Genomic DNA, 17,597 nt, shown 5'->3' on the forward strand with positions numbered 1-17,597 from the left:
CCCTGCCGGCATGCCACTCACCATACTAAGGTTCTCCACATTTCCACCCTCCATTGTCAGGTACCCAAAAGATTGCTGAAGCCAAGCTTCCATCTCTGTTGTGTTTTCTCTGGTCCAAGTGCAGAGTCACATGTGTGCTGTAGCAAGGCGTGAAGGGATGATACCAAGGAAGCACATGAGCATGGGTGGGCATCAGCAACCTATTTGCCAACTGAAGCTGTCTCCTTGCGAGGCTTCGTTGCAGCTGCACCTTTCACAGCAGCTTTGTCCTTCTTCTGCTTCTGTGGGGCAGGTGCAGATGCCGGCGCGCAGGGCTCCTCCTTCACTGCAGGAATGTTGTCCTCTGGGACTGCGTCGGAGGTGTCCCCTGCCTTGCGTTTGCGGGTTGGTATGACGGCCTCAAACGCAGCCCGCCAGTCTCCCAGCTCCTGCTGCCGAATCATGATTTCGACTACGTGGTTTGTGCACATGACCGAGGAGGAACTGAGGGCTACATAGTCGCCAATGGGGAGCTTTGCTGTGGCAATTCCCTGCATTGAAATTTCAGAGCATGGCGTTGAGCTGTTTGTGAATGCCATCTTTGGCAGCCTGTTGAGGGGGAAGAGAACAGAGGAGAGCAGCATTCCCCAACTCGCTAACCCACGAACAAGGGTTGAGTGCATCAAGCTCAACCCGCCTGCCCCGGATAGACGCTGACCTCTTCCTCGGCCTTTCCGGCACACAGGTTCTTGTACCGGTTCCGATCCACGATTCCTCCAACAATGTAGATCTTGGAGGGGTCCAGCTGCAGCAAAGGACAATGCAGTCTTGTCGTTGGGTTGGTCGGTGAAATGTATCACTCATCAGTTTCGTTTAGTCAACAAGAAAGAACAATCACCGACCCACGCATCATCCCATCGACCAGTCCCGGCAAAGGACCCTTTCCACCAAGCCTCCAGACAGCCACCCACTCAGGGGCTGATGGTTGTGCACTCCTTGCATGCACGCTGGCACGCCTGCCCCCCTGCCCCCACAAGATTTCCAGGACGCCCATGCCTGCCTACCTCTTGGATCTCATTTTCAGAATCGGCCGTCAAGTACACCAGCTGCTCCGTCTCCTCCTTGAAATGAACAAGGTAGGTGGCTTCGGATTTTGTAGCAATCCAATTGTCAAAGCCAGAGCACTGCTTGTTGATGCACTCCTTCATACGTCCCTGTGCAGGTGGACCAGAGGAAGTATCTGAGGAGTCCAGCACATGGCCCCACGCACCGGCCCTGAAGAAATTGACAGGCGTCAGTCAAGATGTGCACTGCCCTGGCAACCCACTGCACATCCTCCATGCACCCACCTGCACCCCCGTGAAGATCAGGTGCATGGGTTTGCTGGACCGGGCGTTGGCCGAGTAGCAGTAGGCGAGCTGCTGGCACAGCGACTTGAGCTCAGCGTCGGTCATCTTATCCTCAAATGACAGGTCCACAATCAGCCGCTGCCCCTTCACCAGGGCCTGCATGCATGCGTGGGTGCTCGTGGCCGTGGATGTGGACGCAGGACAGGGTTGGGTGTTCACCCTGAGGGTAGCAGCGCTGAGTAATGGCTGACATGAGCCATGCAACTCAGGCTCACACTGCACCTGCCATGCCAAACGTGAGCAAGGGGTGCCCCAGCAACACACGTGCATGTCTCACCTGTTCCAGGCGCGCCTTCTTCTCTTGGGTGGTCTGCTTTCGAGCCCCCACGCGAACCGCCTTCTCCTCCCTCCACTTCAGCTTCTCTTCTTCACTCATCCCCGCCAATCGAGCGAGGGCCTGTGGTTTTGTTTGTTTGGTGGACACATGGGCTTGTTATTGCATGGTGCTGGGGTCCCTGCCCACAGGCTCCCCCAGCGCACTCGCCTACCTCCGCACGGCGCTCCTCCTGCAGCTTCTGACGTTCGGCTTTCTCCCGCTCCCTCTTCTCCTTCTTTTTGTCCTGATACCTGCTCATAGGATTGTGGAGAGTCAGAGTGCACTGCAATGCAGGATGTAACATGTGTACAGCAGCTGCAAGCTGCACCCAACTCACTTGACAGCCTTCAGCAGCTTTTTCTGCTGGTTTTTAGAGAGTGGCACGGGGCCAGCAGCCGCCGGGGTATCCGCCTGAGCCTGCTGGACCTTCACTTTTTCTGAAGTCATTTAAGGGTCCTAAATAGTTATTTGAGTATTGCAAGCAGCCTAGGATGGCAATGCTACCATGCCTTTCTGGTGGTGTTCCGTAGTGCCAGCGGCGATGCTGCTGGTGAAGTCGACGGATCAGAATACAATGTATCCAAGCCTTGGCATAATTCGCTTATCAAGGCGCGGAGTATTGCATCGGAACGGGCATGAAGCGGAGCAGACGTGCGTGTATGTCCAGTTCCGCGCGCGCGTTGTCGCGAGGACCAAGCGGCTGTGGCAAAACCCTATCTGAACATACCAGGGTCCTTCACTGATGCATTGCATCCTGTGTTGAAAGCGTTAGCAGCCAGAACTTCACCAGGGACTCTGGCAATGGGGACAGGTCGACTTGCCACTGCTCCTGAACCACTTGTACAAGCAGGCGCCGTGGAAGCGCTTGCGGCATGTCTGACAGGCCAGGCGTGGCAGCTGGCCAGAGGCCGGGTGAAGGATGGAGTAGCAGATGAGGCACTCCTCCTGGCCTGCATTTTTGTGGTGGAGGCGGAGCAGCGTTCACATCGCTTTGCCAAGCTTGCCCATGCGCGACCACGACAGTCTTGGGTGCAACTGCACAGGTGGTGTGGTCAACGAGCACACATACCTCCAGCCGTCCAATGCTGCCCTCCACATCCGCTCAAAACTACCACAGGAAACCCCCTGCCCACCTTCGAACTCGCGCTCCAGGTTCTTCTGCCACAGTGCCACGGCCTGAGACACCGTCCCGCTCTGCGCGCGGAGGAAGGCCGTGACGGAGAGGAGCCACTTGCGCAGACGCGTCTCGCTCACGCCCACCTGGGAGGGGTAGCGAAATTTCTGGTCAGCCCGCATACATAATGTGCCATCGAGGGGCACGATGTTGCATTCGTTTTAGCCCGCATATGCCAGAAGTATGCTCTGCCCTGCCTGGTGGGACAGGAACAATTAAGTCTGCTCCACCCCCCCTTTTTCCCTTCCTCCAAAGCCCTCCCCACCTTTTTCTGGCAGGACACCTCTGGCGGCAGCAAGGGCAGGGCGGCAGGGAGTCTGATCAGCAGCTCCATGCTGTGCCCCTCCTCCACCTCCATCACTGTATCAAGTAGAAGGGAAGAAGGCGATGAGGAAGGGGAAGCGGCACGCCGTTCCGCCAATAGACCAGCCATGGGCTAGACACGCCATGGGAGCTGCCGACGGGGACACCGGGCCACCACCCACCTCCCAAACACCACCCACCTGCCCAGGCCTGGCGTGCGGGGGCGTTGCAGCGCACGGTGAACTTGCCGCTGCTGGTACTCCTCAGCCCCTCCAGCGCCTCGAACTCCCGGGCCAGCAAAGGCCCGCTCACGGCCTGCGCCGTGAAGGCCTCCACCGCGCCACTCTTCCCACGGTCGCTCAGCATGACAAACCACTGCCGGGCGCAGGCGGGCAGCGTGTGCAACATGCCGGCGTACACCGCGTACGCCAGCTGGGAGTCCTGGACGGCTGTTGGATTGAGGTCGGGCCCGGCTCCTGGCGCTGCCGGCGGCGAGTCCCCTCCGGCAACATTCAGGACCTCGGGAGCTCTGGCCTCCAGCGCGGCCAGCAGCTGCTCCGCCACGGTGCCGGCGCGCGGCGCTGGGCCCGGGCCGCGCCGCTGGGCCCCCCGCCGCGCCGCTCGTCCAGGGGCAGGCCCGGGAGCAGCGCGTCGAAGGCCGCGCCGGTCGCGGCGGGCAGGCCGTGCAGGGAGGCGCGCCAGGCGGAGCCTGCCAGGGTCAGAGGGGCCACAGGCGTCAAGGTGCCCGGCGAGCAGCGCCCAGGCGGGGAGGAAGGCGGGCGAGGCCGGGCTGCCCAGCAGGGCGGTGGCCAGCGAGAGCGGCAGGCCGAGCTGCGAGGGGTTGTGCGGGGGGTTTGGGGGTGAATGTGGGGTTTGTGCGGGGGATTGAGTGCCGTGGTAGGCAGAGGGTGACGGCGCAGGCGCGGTGTCTGGTGCCCCGTGCCGTGGACATGTCGACATGCGTCCACCCAGTGTGCCTGTGCACCCGGCTCAATAAAAGGCCCAGCTCCCACACCAAAACACACCACTACCCAGCGCACCTCCACCAGCCGCAGCGAGCCGTCCTGGCCGGCTGGGACCCCTCCGTACTCCTCCTCGTCCTCCTCCTCGTCCTCCTCGCCGCGCAGCGAACACAGCATGGCCGGGAAGCGGAGCAGCAGCTGCATGGCCAGCCGGGCCAGCGGCTCGGGTGCGGCCCGCCCGGTAGCCCTCGGCAGCGCCAGCGCCAGCAGGCAGTCCACCGTGCCGAGGCCCACGGCCTCCGCGGCCGCGTCGGCCGCGCGCTGCGCGCGCTCCGTGGCCCCCTCCTCGGCAAGACCCGCCAGCGTGAGGGCGCGCAGCAGGGCCAGGGCTTCACGACTGGGACCCGCATCCGTCCTGCTCAGGATGGCCTCCTCGGCGCCAGGCATGAGAGCCCACGCTGCGCCCAGCAGCGTGCCCAGTCGCACGGCCTGCTCCAGGGCGGGCGCAGCTCCCGGCACATCGAATCCCACGACCTCGCATAGCGCCGCGGCCTGCAGGAGCGGGCCGGCGCGGGCGCCCAGGGTGTGCGCCACGGCCGCCGCGGTCTGCTCCCGGTCGGCCTCGACGGCCGCCAGCGCACGCGCAACGCGCGCGCTGCGGCGCGCCGGCGCCTCCGACTCCAGCACCGCGATGAACTGCAGCGCGGGGGCCGGGTCGCGCCGCGTGAACATGCCCGAGGAGTCTGCGGCGTCGCAGGCCGCCGAGGCCAGGCAGGCGGCCGAGTCAGCGAGGCGCGCGGCCAGCTCGTCGCCCTCCCGCACCAGTGCTGTGCGGCTGGCGCGGCGAGCCAGCGCCCAGGCCTCAGATGCAGGGGGGCAGTGCGCCAGCACCGCCAGATCCAGGCTCGGGTGGGTCAAGCTGGAAGAGTCGCTGCTGCTCGGCACGGGAGGGCTTCCTGAGCTCTGGCCCTCGGGCCCAGGGGCCCTCTCCAGACCCGCCATCAGTTTGCAGTACATCCCGGCCAGCGCCTCCGCTTCGGGCTCTGTGACGAGCGGCCAGACGGCCTGCACGGAACGTTTGAGCACCCGCCCGGCAGAGCGCAACGGGGGCGGGGGGACGGTGGCCTGCGCGCCAGACTCGGGGCGCGGTGCCAGCCTGTGGCGTTCCGTCAGCCGGAACCTGCCGTGCAGCAGGATGCCGTAGGAGGGCGGATCCGCCGACAGATCCACTGAGTCCACCTGGACGGAGGGCTCCAGGAGGGGGGAATGAAGTGAGAATGCTGACACGTGTGCTGGGTCGGAGCCTTTGAGCATGCATGTCTCTCACGCCGGGCGACCATGACCCAAGCTCATTGTGGACCTTTTCCCGGCACGCTCCAGACCTATCAGACAGCCCAACCCTCGCCAGAAACCTCAGGCCCTCAGGCGCTGGCTCCAAACTCCACTCCCCCCTTTCACACCTGCGCCGGCGCCCAGTCGCCCTGCGGGAGCCAGTACCAGACGGCGTCGCCCTTGCCCAGCCGCGGCAGGGCATCCTGGCCAGCGGCCCCTGGGCTCTTGCCATGGCGCTCGAGCAGCGTGGAGCACACCTCCCCCACGCCGGGCCGCGGGCAGCATGCCACCGCGCCGTCCAGCCACATGCGAGCGTTGGCCGCTGGCCCTGCGTCCGCAGCCCTCTGTAGGCAGTGCAGCGTGAGGTCCGGCAGGCGGGCCACCACGCACAGCTGCGGCGCGTGACGCAGGACCCCGCCCAGCCTCCGCGCCGCCGCAAACGCCCGCTCGGAGGCCGGCCCAGCGATCGCTGCGATGCCGCCGGGGCCCACTTCGCATGTGGATGCACCATCTTCCAGCAGGCCTGTGGCCTCGCCGGCCAGAAGGCTGGCAGCCTCCTGAGCCGCAGAGCCGCTGGCCGCGGCGCTGTCTGTCGGCAGGCACCGCGCCGCCTCCCGTGCCAGGGCATCCAGGATGCGGGAGGCGGCCTCCTCGTCGTCGGCTCCCATAGCCAGGCTGTAAGCGGCTGTCAGCAGCTGCCCTGGGGCACGGGCGCCGGCCTGCAGGAGGCTGGCCCCGGTCAGTCCCCACTCTGGGTTCCGAGCCACATGATACAGTGCCTCTGCTGCACAAGAGGCGAGACTCGAGTCTTGCGGGACGTCCTGCGCCGCCGTCAACCCGACCAGCAAAACGGCGCGGCTCTCGAGTCTTCCCAGAGGGGTGTCCGTGCCAACTCCCTGGGTCACTCCTCGTGCAAACGCGTCGGTCCATGTGTCGCTCGGCCTGGGGGCCGCACGGAGGACAGCCGTCGCCAGGGCAACCAGCAGGCGACAGCTGTCTGTGGGACCGCAAACCCTGCGCCGCGCCTGCACCGCCTGCACCGCCTGCGAGCCCAGGGTCCCGAAGTGGGCCTGCAGAGACACAGGGAGCTCCCGCGCTGCCTCTTCCCATATTTGAGCGGCAGGTGAGGTTGTTGGAGAGGGCAGCGCCAGCAGCGACGACAGCAATCGGTCACTACAGCATGGCAGTGGGCGGGGAATGGGTGGAGAACTTGGGAAGATGGTCTTGTGGCATGTTATTCAAGGCGAAGGGCAGCCGGCACCAAGAAGCAAAGGTGTATTCGATACACATGCAACGTGCTATCCTGCATATGGGCGCCCCCGCGAGCCCGCTCACCTTTCACCAAGCCCATCAACAGATGGGGTGGGAGGGCTGTCAGCTGTGTTCCCAGCCTCAGAGCCGGTCGCATCATGCCCAACATCGAATGCGGCGTCCGCTGCTGCCTCCAAGATGTTCAGGGCACACTTCAGGGTGAGCTCTGACCCGCCCGCCGCCAGGCTCCTCAGCATGCCAGAGACAGCCTCCACGAGCGCGCCACTGCGCGACATGAGCTCAGGGGCGCCGTGCAGGAGCTTGAGGATCACGTGCGCAGCGGAGGTCGGCGACAGCATGGCATGGCCGCCAGACGAGCCGCTCGCCGCGGCGTCGGCGGCCCTGCCGTCTGCATGGAAGCCCAGCAGCGCCAGGAGCACGGGCGCGGTGGAGCCGTCCACCAGGGCGTCCAGCTCGGCGCCCTCCGGGAGCCTGACGGGGCGAATGGCATGCAGGTCCAGCAGGACGGCAGGCAGCGCGGCGGAGGCATCCCGAAGCAGCGCCTGCGCGGTGGAAAGCACGGAGCCGTCCCCGGCATCGGCAAGGGCTCGCGCGAGCATGGTGCAGAGCTGCTGGGTCTCGCCCGCTCCGGCACCCATTTCGCACAGCTGCCTGCAGGGGATGACACGCGGCGATCCATGGGCTGGCCGGTCATTCTCACATGGAAGACGCCCAGCTCCCTCCCAGCTCAGCAACGCTTCGGGCACGCTCAGAGGCTGAGCACGTTGTTATTACAAGCCATGTCTCACTCGTCCCCCACACCGTGTGCCAACACGTTGCACATATACGCCCAGGCACCAATGACCCCCCCACGCACCGCGTCAGGGCCTCCAGGACCCGAGACTTCAGGGCGCCAGACGCACCGGCCCCCTGGCCCTCCCTCCCCTCCTCGCCGCCGCTGTCTCTCTGGTGCGCCAGAAGCGCAGCGGCGAGCTGGGTGGCGTGCGGGTCGCCGTCCAGGCCTGCATCGACCAGCTCGAGGAGCAGGGGCCCCGCCAGCCTTTCCGCATGGGTCGTTTTGGGAGCATATTGGCCCAGCACGTCCACTGCATGCAAGAGGCCTGGCCAGGTTGCAGGGGCCACGTCGGCGCTGTCACTCGAAGAGGCGTCACCCTCGCGAGGCTGGGCCAAGACATCCGCAGCCGCTGCCGGAGCAGCGGCTTGAATCCGGACGCTGCCCAGCAGCTGCTTCAGCGCCGCGCACAGGTGCCGGCTGGTGAGCTGCAGAACGGCGTCGAGGGAGGGACCCTGGAGGGCAGCGATGAGCTGGCCCACCAGCCTCGCGGCGCAGTCGGCCGCGGGACCGCTGCCCGTTGCAGCGGGCAGGATGGTCGCCTGCAGGAGGGTGCCCAGCCCAGCGTCTGCCAGCTCCCGGCTCCAGGTGTGGGCCCCCCGCCCCTCGACGACGGCATCCCCGGCGAGGCTCAGGCTCCTGGCAGCGCACTCACAGAAGGCCGCCCGCCCGGCCTCGGTGCCGTTGGTCGAGGCGCTGCAGGTGGCTGCCATCCCCTGCCACAGGCAGCGCAGGAGCTGCGACCACATCGCCATCGCCTTCGTGCCCTGCGCAGGCACGGCGAGGGTGGAGGGGTCGGCCAAAAGCCGGGGTAGGGACAACTTGGCAGGTGCTTGAGCAAACTGCCCACGCTGGAGTGCCATCCCGTGCCCGACCTCTGGAGCGAGCAGGAGCATGAGGGGCAGCAGGGCCGGGTAGGAGGCGTTGCCCGAGCCGTAGAAAGCGTGGCGCACGGAGGACCACAGCACCGGAAGCACGCGTTTGGGCACGTCGACGGCGCGCGGGATGCCGGGGTAGGCTCGGAGCATGACCAGTAGGCCGGCCCACATGTCTGTGTGGCAGTCAGGGCTCTTCTCTCGCAGCATGCCCAGCACCTGGGGCGCGATGCCAAGCGCCTGGTCCTGCGGCAGGGGCCGTCGGTGGTCATGTGTTGGTGGGCATGCCGGCACATGGAATGTGCCGTTGGTCCAGGGAGGCGGGTTGCATGCGAGAGGACAAACACTGAAAACAAGTTACCAGGAGCCAGGGTATGAGCCTGTGGTCTAGGCCGGTGCGATGACGCTGGCATATGAGGTCCCACCACACAGGGAGAGGCTCGGATGCATGCCCTCGCGCACCTCCGAGAGCAGCTTCCTCCGCCCGACCTCGGCCATGAGGCGGTAGGCGGCCCGCCGGAGGGCGGGGGAGGCATGCGTCATCACTGCCTTCAGGAAGACAGGTGACACGAGGAGGCGCTGTACATCAGGCAGCGCCCCTGCATCGGCGCAGCCGGCCAGCTCGGCGAGCAGGCCGCAGCAACCCAGAAGCGCCTGGGCCTGCCGGTCGCTCAACTCCTCCTTGGTCTCCGTCTTGGCGTCACCCAGGGCCTCGGGGCTGGCCGCCATTAGGCGCGACAGGTACCTCGTGACCTGCGGGGGGACGGGGTGGTGATGGGGTTGGTTTGGGGTAATGTGCTGGGAGGTTTGCAATCACAATGAACCTCGCTCCGAGCGCAGACCCCTCATCTGCGTGTGCTGGAAGAAGTCTCTCCGACCCCTCCCTGCCCGTTTCCAGAATCCCAGGCACAAGTCATTCCGAGTCCATGTTACACAACCAGATCGGATGAAAGACCCAGGGCACGTCACGTACCTGACGCCAGCAGTGCTGGATGGCCATGTCACGCTTGGGCCCCGGGAACGTCGCGGAGAGGGTCTCCCGCGCGGCCCGCGCCACCTCCAGCTTCTCGTCGGACTGGGAGAGGAGCCAGGGCCCCATGATGTTGCCCAGCTGGGGTGCGAGCCGCCGGCCGGCTGCGCCGGCCATGGCGCCCATCACACGCACGCACTCCAGCCGCACAGATCGGTTGGCGTCCAGGACCAGGCGTGGGACCACAAAGGACCAGTAGGGGAGGATGAGCACGGCCTGATCGGGCGGCCCATCCGCGATGCACCTCCCGAGGGCCTGGAGCAGGGTTTGGGGGTGGCACGCGTCTCAGGTGGCCATGGCGAGTCTCAGGTGGTGCCAGGGATGGGCAGTGCTGCGGCTACATCGAGTGTGGCTTTGCCAAACTGGACAGGAATCCACGACACCGCCCCTGCCACGTCCGCCGCCCTCTCTCACCTGCAGCGCCTTGATCTTGGTGGTCCCATCCCGTTTTGTGAGCCTCTGCAGGTGCTGGCTGACTTCACCAGGCAGCTCACTCGGAATGGTGGCCGTGGGAGCCTGGTCAGCAGGCTCAGACTGGTCACTTTGGGACGCACTCAGCTGCTGCACATACCTGGCGCCGAATGTGAACGCCATCTGCTACACTGTGGCGACAACTCGGGGTCAGGAGCCTCGTGAGCCGCACAGCCGATGGTAAACCTTCACCGACGACATCGCTTCGTCAAGCACATAATGATGTAGGAGCAAAAGCAATAAGAGGCCTTGTAAACCTGTGTTCGAGCCCCATGAGGCATGGGAGCAACACCCAGGCGCTGTGAGGGGAACACCTCGCGCCTGCATGCTGCGCGCGCCCGGAGACCCGGTCGCTCGAGAGCAGCAGGGCGCTAGCCCCGACTAGGGCTACTTCCATGCATCCTGCCGTCGCAAACCCTGTCTCGAAAAGCCGGACCAGGCGCGCAGGTAGCCACCCCTCGCGATCGGATTTATCGCATCGGACATAGCTCGAATGGCTTCTTCGAACAAGGCATCCGGTGGCAGGACTCTCACGATTCCGGTGAGTGGAGGACCCCTCAGATCTGCCGCTTTTTGTTCCGCTCAACCAGCATCGACCTTGTCAGATTACATCTTGTGATTTGGTGTCATACATCATGCTCACAGGATAACAGCCAGGAGACGCTGAGGGTCCTGGACGTTCGCCCTTCCTTCAGCTTTGGTACGCCCCGATGCGTGCAGGGCAGTAAGCCTGAGATCACCTGGGTAGCATGCACGGGAGTCTCATGGCAGAGTGTTCACCCCAATGGTCCCTCCCCTGAAGGTGGCAGTGTGGGCGACGAGGTCATCACCTGCCCTACTCTTCGCTCCAAGCTCCAAGCCAGGGAGAGCCCCTTCCTGCGGGGCAACTACCATGGAGGCGGGTTCACCTCCGACAACGACCGGGTCTTGCTCCAGTCTGTCTACTTTGCAGACCGGCACTCGGCTGGCAACAGGAGCCAGGATCGGCTGGAGGCGCTGAGTGTGCAGATGAAGAAGGCCTCCTTCAAGAATGCCGCCATTGACGATGCCACCAGCGACCTGTGAGTCCCGTCCAGGGATGGGGGTGAATGTCAAATTCTGGTTCTGTGGGGCATGGGCCTGCGTGCCAGATGCCGTCCAGGCTTCTCGTACATGTTCTGGGGGGGCGACGCACGTTGCCCAGCCGACGGTCCTGCGGGCAAGGCAGTGGCGCCTTTGGGGTCTCTGCGCTTCCTCGGCCTCGCAGGCTCAAAATGTCCTCCCAATGCAGCTAGCCTGCAGCCAGAAGACTCATCATTACTACTCCTCCGCTTGATGCCCATCCCATGCCATTCCCCTCCGATAGTCTGCTGTCCGTACCCAAGTATGCCATCCGGGCGGGGGCGCGCAAGCGCATCTACTTTGACCCCAAGGAGACCCGCATGGCCATTGTCACCGCCGGCGCCATCTGCCCCGGCCAGAATGACATCATCCGCGCCATCGTCACCAAGGTGCGTCTGCTCTGTGTGGGAGGGGGGCTGGGCCTGACAGGGCGATTATTCTTCATGGCTGGCTGCCCCGGTGGAGCAAGGTCAACTGGACACCGGGTCCCCTCGTCAGCACTCCCCACCCTGACCTTCACAGCGACCACTCGTCGCTCGCTCCCCCTTCCACAACCCCCTCTCAAGCGAAAGAGCCGACGCACCTTCTCCCGGCGCAGGCCTTTGACTACGGCGTGCCCGAGGGTCACATCCTGGGCATTCGCAATGGCTTCCGCGGCTTCACCAATCGCACCCGCCGCCCCATGGTGCTGACCCACTCGATGGTCAAGGATTGCCACCTGGAGGGCGGCACGCTGCTGGGCACCTCCAACGACCCCGCTGACATCCGGGAGATCATAAAGCGCCTGGACCTGTGGAAGATCGACCAGCTGTTCGTCATCGGCGGCACGGGCGGCAACGCGGCGGCCTACGCCATCCAGCGCGAGTGCGAGCGCTGCAACGTGCCCACCGCGGTGGTGGGCGTGCCCAAGTCCATCGACAACGACATGCTGCTCTTCGACAAGTGCTTTGGCTTCGACACCGCGGTGGAGGGCGCGCAGGCCGCGCTGATGGCCGCCAAGGTGGAGGCGGCCTCGGGCTACCGCGGCATCGGCATCGTGAAGCTGATGGGGCGGCGCTCCGGGTTCATCGCCGTGCAGGCCTCGCTGGCCTCGGGCGTGGTGGACGCGGTGCTCATCCCTGAGGTCCCCTTCCGCCTGGAGGGGGAGAAGGGGCTGCTGGCGTACGTCGAGAAGATCATGGCGCGCGACGGGCACGCCGTCATCTGCGTGGCGGAGGCCGCTGCCCAGGACCTGATGCACGGCGAGGGGCCGCGGCGGCTGGATGCCGCGGGGAACCCCGTGCTGTCGGACGTGGGGCCCTGGCTGAAGGCCAAGTTCAAGGCCCACTTCCAGGACGCGGACATCAAGTACATCGACCCCTCCTGCCTCATCCGCTCCATCCCCGCCTCCTCCCAGGACAGGATATACTGCCGCATGCTGGGCCACGGCGCCGTGCACGCCGCCTTCGCGGGGTACACGGGCGTGACCGTGGGTCTCATCAACACCCACTACTGCTACATCCCCATCCCCATGGTCATCCAGGTGGGGCCGGTGTGGGGGGGATGGGAGGGCCGGGCACAGTGTCGCTGGACCCTTTGGAAGGCATTGCATGTTCCTCCCCCAAGACATGAACTTCCTCCTCACGCCAGCCGTGCCTCGCACACGATGCTCCCACATTCCCTCCTACCCACACAGGCGCCACGCACGGTTGACCCGCATGGCGAGCTCTGGGCGCGCCTGCGCTCAGCCATCGGCCAGCCATCGTTTGTGGACGACGAGGATGAGGAGTTCTGCCCCGAGTAAGCATGGAGTCCTTCACCCCACACCCCCGCACTCGGGACACGAAGGGCAGGACCACATCCCTCCGACTCTTGGCGACACCCTCGGCGGGTCCGAGCGACCTCGTCGCACACTTCCCTCACTATAGAAAATTTGTTGCATTCCCCCCTTCTTCCCCTGGCATGTCTGTGCAAGCCGCCCGCCTGCATGATTGTTGGTGTGTGTACGTTCCAACAGATATGCCAGATTGCATGAGGGTCCTCGGGAGGGAGCGCCCAGGCCAGGGAGGCCTCGGGACTCCAGCTGCATCGCCGCTCGGGCCGGAGCCATGGCTGCGCTGGGGGCTGGTCACCCGAGGCAGCCCCTGGCCTGCAGTCGGAGGGCCACGCCCTCGCCTTCACACCGGCGGAGCGGCGGCCTCCTTGACCCGCCGGACCAGCAGGCGGAGGTCCTGCAGCCGCCGGGCGGGGGCCAGGCTGTCGCCGGCCATCTGCTCAAGCTGCAGGAGCAGGGGCTCCAAGGTGCGCCCCAGCTGCTCCAGCCCGGGGTCGTTCCCCGCGGCCCGCCCGCGCAGCTGGAAGAGCAGCACGCCCAGCAGATGCTCGACGAGGAAGGTCAGGCGGTGCAGCCTGCCCAGCGTGCCCAGCGTGGACCCCACCTCCGCCAGCGACATGGCGCCGTCCCTGTCGGCTGGCGCGGCGGAGGTCAGCGCATCGGGGATGTCCCCGGTCACCGCCTGCGGTTTGGTGTTGGGTGGAGTGATTGCATGGGTGGAAGGAGTGAGGCCCACGAGCTACGGAGGCTGGCTCAGTGGGGGTGCCGCTCTGTGTACGGCACAGAACTGCCGCACGCTGCGACGGTTGTCATGCCCCCTCATCCTCTGGTCGTACCGCCACGGCTTCATACCATCGCATGCAGGCACCTCGACCTCCCGCCCACTCAACAGGGGGCCCCCAACATCCTCGAGTCACCTGGAGCAGGGCGTCCTTGATCAGCACCAGGGTGGGCCCGCCCGCCGGCCCGTCGGGCCCCGGCCGCACCGGCAGCCGCACCACCGGCTGCGCCCCCGGCCCCGCTGCGGCGTGGAGGTACTGCACCAGCGCGCAGCGCAGCGCCAGGATCCTGCGCGCGGCAAGGGAGTTGTGAGGGTGGTTGATCACGAGAGGGCCTGCAAGCGGCACGGCGGGCCTGGGTGCAGGCGCTGGCGCCATTGCCCCTTTGCTAGGTTTTCTCCTCCCTTTTCACCCTGCCCCCCAAAACAACACACACACACACACGCACACACGAGATACCCAACCTGTACCTGTCTGCCAGGGCGGCGGCCTCGTCAGCGCCGTCGCCCGACTCGCGCAGGGCCCGGAGCCGCGCCACGGCCAGGCTGTCGCTGGCCTCGTCGGTGCAGAGGAAGCGGTACAGCATGCGGTACACCGCCCCCTGCAGCGCGGGGTCCTCGGCCAGCAGGCCCGGCACCCAGCCGGCCAGGCCCACCACCAGCGCGGCCTGCTCCAGCTCGCGGGCTCCCACACCGCGCCGGCCCCCGTCCCGCCCCGCATCGAGCGCCACCCTGGTCAGCACGGCGGCGCGCGCGCGGAGGAAGACGAGGAGCGCGCCGCGCGCGGCGGGGCTCTGCGGCAGGCTCGTGTCCACCGCCAGCGCCAGGCGCAGCGCGGGGGCCAGCAGCCCGTGCAGCCGCGCATGCAGCGGGTCTGTGGGGTGGTTTGGAATTTTGGAGGAGAGACGGTGCGGAATGATGAAGCCAGGAGACTCAGAAGGGCTGCGAGCTATGTGGATTGGGGAGTGGCCGTGCCGATGCGCCCGCCCCGGCACGGCGCAAGCGTCGGATGCCCAGCCATGCGCCCCCCCCCCCTTCCCAACTCCACCAACTACGGCCCACCTGCCAGGGTCTCGGGGTGCGTGGCCAAGGCCTCGCAGCGCGCCAGGCTGGGTAGGAGCTGGGCCTCCAGGAGGCGCTCCGCGTTGGCGGCGTGCGCCTCCCTGTCCACGCCCGACAGGGCCAGGGCCAGCAGGAGGTTGAGCGCCGCCTCCGCCACGACGCCCCGCGCGTTGGTGGGCTGCGGGAAGTGGGGGATGGACTGGTGGGCAGCTGTGCATGGGGCCGTCAGGGGTCGGTTGCGTCGATGCAACATGGCGCCTCGCCGGACACGTGACTCAGCCGCCTTGGGCCAGGGACCAGCCGCCCCGGGATCATGACCCCCCTGCGGGCGAGCACCGCCCCACCCTAGCGCACTCCCCCGCCTCACCTCCAGGATGGCGGCGTGGGGAAGGTGTGCCAGGTCCTGCAGCATGCGCTGCGGCAGGCCCTGCGCATGCACCACGTCGGCGACCGTGCCCGCGGCGTCCACCCGGACCGCAGTGGCGAGGAGACTCAGGGCCGTGGACGCCTGGGTAAGAGAGAACCATGAGCGTGTGTGTTTGGGAATGGGAATGCAGAGGTCGAAGAGATACACGAGGGAGGACCACGGTCCGCGGCGTGCATGAGCTGTCCTGCTTTAGGAGTCCCGTCGTGTTCACTGGGAAGCAACAGGCCGGCAGGACATGGTGCTGAGTGCAGGGGATCGGCACGGCTCGACCCTGACGCCAACGGACTGCCACATTCAGATCGGCGCCATCCATGTGTTCAAGAACCCCCTCGTAAGTACCTGGACGGTGTCAGGGGAGGCAGCGTCCCCCACCAGGCATGCCAGCATGGTGCGGGACGACCGCAGCGTGCGCAGCATAGACTCGCAGGGGGCGCCAAACACGGCGTCGGCCTCCGCAAGAACATCGGCAGCAGCAACGTCGTCACCTGGGGAGGTGATGGGGGTTTGCTTTCGCGAATGAGACTCCTAGCCAGCATGCTCCTGGGACAGGAACAGTATGCTTCAGGCTTGAAGCCAGGGTCCCCTATGTCCCCTGCCATAAGGGCCACAGACTTCCCCACCAGGCGCAGGCTCACCCAGCTCATGGACACCTCGCACCCTCATCCCGCACTCGCCGGGGCAACCACCAAACCCTCCTCTTACACACACCCACCCCCGCTGCCTCACCGTCCATCACGATCTGCAGGACAGGCCCTGGCACCGCCAGCTCCTCCGGCGGCGTCACCAGGGCCAGCAGGCTGGAAAGCGCGGCCCAGAGGGGCGTGCGCACCCGCGGCGCGGCGTGAGCGGCGCCCAGCGCGCGCAGCAGCGCCTCCAGCGAGGCCTGCAGCACGAGCGGGGCCGGCATTGCGCCGCCCACGTCAGCGCCCCGCCCCCGCACGCACTCCAGCAGGGCGGCGGCCGCGGCAGCCGCAGCCTGCGCGAGGGCGGCGGCGGCGGGCACAGCGCCCTGGCCGGCGAGCTGCGCGACGGCGGCCAGGGAGGTGTCCAGCAGGCGGCTGAGCAGCGGGGAGGCCTCCTCGGCGGAGGCGGCCGCCAGATCGAGCCTGTATGGTTGGCGGTGGTGCGCATGAACAGGGGGCCAGGGGGCCGATGAGGTGAGCCCTGTTGCCAATCCCTCTCCACATCCCAACAGCATGCCCACCTGTGCGTCAGCGCCACCACGATCGCGTCCCTCCAGGCCCCCGCAAGGAAAGCGCGCGCGCTGGCCTCCTCCGCCCAGGCGTTGTGCTGCTGGGCGTGGCGCAGGATCAGCTGGAAGGCCGCCCGCGTGTCCTCCACGGACCCGGCGCCGGCGGCGACGGCCTCGTCAAACCTATGCGGGAGGGGGCAGGGAGGAGGAATGTCGCAGGGTGACAGCATGCGCGCAGAGGACCATGCATTGAAGCCTGACACGGCCCCAGCGGGTTCGTGGTGGTGGAGTGCGACCTAGGAAAGCAGACCTAGACAGGGGCTCTAGATGTGTCGTTCATGCCACTGCTTGTCTGCGCTCCTTGGTCCCCATCGCCATCCCAACCAGGTTTGCCCGCCCTGCACCTCATACCTGTGCAGCAGGTCACTCTTGAGTGCAAAGAGGTCCACGACCACCACGCCCGTGTCGCCCGCCACCTCGGCCGCCAGCCCCTCCAGCACGGCGTGGCACGGCGCAGCAGAGAGCGCATCTGCGAGGCCCAGCGCCTGCGCATTGGCGGGGTGTTGATGGGGGACGGAAAAGGCGTGGATCTGCTGTGCGCAAAACTAGGTCTCGAAGCAGGAAGCTCGCATGGCCCCGCAGGCGGTATCGGTGCCCTATGGCCAACCCTTTCCTACAGTTCCGAGTCGCATGCACCCCCTCGCACGCGCGCACACACCTGCACGAGGTGCTGCAGCTTGGGCGGGGCGTCGGACAGCGCGCTGGCGGGGGCCGTCGTCTCCGAGCCCAGCGACTCCAGCAGGCCCCGCGCAACGCTCCCTGGGCGAGCAGGACAAGATCGAAGGGGTGCTTGGTCTGATTGAAGAATGACTGGGTTGTGAAGTGGGTTCGATACGGCGTTATAACAGCAAGGTACCACGGGGAAGATGAGAGGGGTTGAGGCCCAATGGGGTTGTTGGGCCCCCCACGGTGTGCGTTCAAGGAGCCTCACCCCTGGGCTCCCGGCAGATGACTGTCTCTGTATCGGATGGGAGGCCGGTGGCCTACGTCCGCGCTGCTCCCCACTGAATCCATTCTCCGAGCCCTGCCACCTTCCTCTCCCCCGCATGACCGCTTACCACATTCCCCCCATCCCCCCCAAATTAATAACAGCAGGACCCCAGCCCACCTGCGTCGCCCAGCAGGGTGCGGAGCAAGAGTTTCAGCGCTTCGCGGTGCAGGCCCACCGCCGCGTCGGCGGCGTGCAGGGCCTCGGCCAGGAGGAGCAGG

At 66.3% G+C, this 17,597-nt stretch overlaps 4 protein-coding genes across 4 annotated transcripts in view; 1 reads left to right on the top strand and 3 right to left on the bottom strand.

The window, feature by feature from the left end:
- Positions 1-543: 543 nt before the first annotated feature.
- Positions 544-2,151, bottom strand: F751_3280 (tRNA (guanine(9)-N1)-methyltransferase; the record flags this gene model as incomplete). Its single annotated transcript, XM_011403186.1, has 7 exons — positions 544-588; positions 698-784; positions 1,044-1,193; positions 1,329-1,484; positions 1,666-1,785; positions 1,877-1,955; positions 2,042-2,151. 7 exons carry the CDS (start codon positions 2,149-2,151, stop codon positions 544-546), a joined length of 747 nt encoding a protein of 248 aa, XP_011401488.1.
- A 6,690-nt stretch (positions 2,152-8,841) lies between these two features.
- F751_3281 (E3 ubiquitin-protein ligase listerin) lies at positions 8,842-10,078 on the bottom strand (the record flags this gene model as incomplete). Its single annotated transcript, XM_011403187.1, has 3 exons — positions 8,842-9,207; positions 9,428-9,739; positions 9,899-10,078. The coding sequence occupies 3 exons, from the start codon at positions 10,076-10,078 to the stop codon at positions 8,842-8,844; spliced, it is 858 nt and encodes a 285-aa protein (XP_011401489.1).
- Positions 10,079-10,448: 370 nt separating this feature from the next.
- Positions 10,449-12,839, top strand: F751_3282 (6-phosphofructokinase 5, chloroplastic; the record flags this gene model as incomplete). Its single annotated transcript, XM_011403188.1, has 5 exons — positions 10,449-10,473; positions 10,758-11,016; positions 11,301-11,445; positions 11,655-12,578; positions 12,732-12,839. The coding sequence occupies 5 exons, from the start codon at positions 10,449-10,451 to the stop codon at positions 12,837-12,839; spliced, it is 1,461 nt and encodes a 486-aa protein (XP_011401490.1).
- A 373-nt stretch (positions 12,840-13,212) lies between these two features.
- The window catches only part of F751_3283 (hypothetical protein), a gene marked incomplete at both ends in the record, with an annotated part of 10,590 nt that continues 6,205 nt past the window's right edge, over positions 13,213-17,597 (bottom strand). The window contains 11 exons of the mRNA XM_011403189.1: positions 13,213-13,551; positions 13,913-13,937; positions 14,119-14,521; positions 14,710-14,887; positions 15,077-15,217; positions 15,476-15,621; positions 15,863-16,019; positions 16,358-16,511; positions 16,740-16,873; positions 17,047-17,147; positions 17,497-17,578. Coding sequence (XP_011401491.1) covers positions 13,213-13,551; positions 13,913-13,937; positions 14,119-14,521; positions 14,710-14,887; positions 15,077-15,217; positions 15,476-15,621; positions 15,863-16,019; positions 16,358-16,511; positions 16,740-16,873; positions 17,047-17,147; positions 17,497-17,578 — 1,860 coding nt within the window. The remainder of the gene's footprint in view (positions 13,552-13,912; positions 13,938-14,118; positions 14,522-14,709; positions 14,888-15,076; positions 15,218-15,475; positions 15,622-15,862; positions 16,020-16,357; positions 16,512-16,739; positions 16,874-17,046; positions 17,148-17,496; positions 17,579-17,597) is intronic.

Source organism: Auxenochlorella protothecoides (assembly GCF_000733215.1).
Source record: "Auxenochlorella protothecoides strain 0710 unplaced genomic scaffold scaffold35, whole genome shotgun sequence".
NCBI classification, from domain to species: domain Eukaryota; kingdom Viridiplantae; phylum Chlorophyta; class Trebouxiophyceae; order Chlorellales; family Chlorellaceae; genus Auxenochlorella; species Auxenochlorella protothecoides.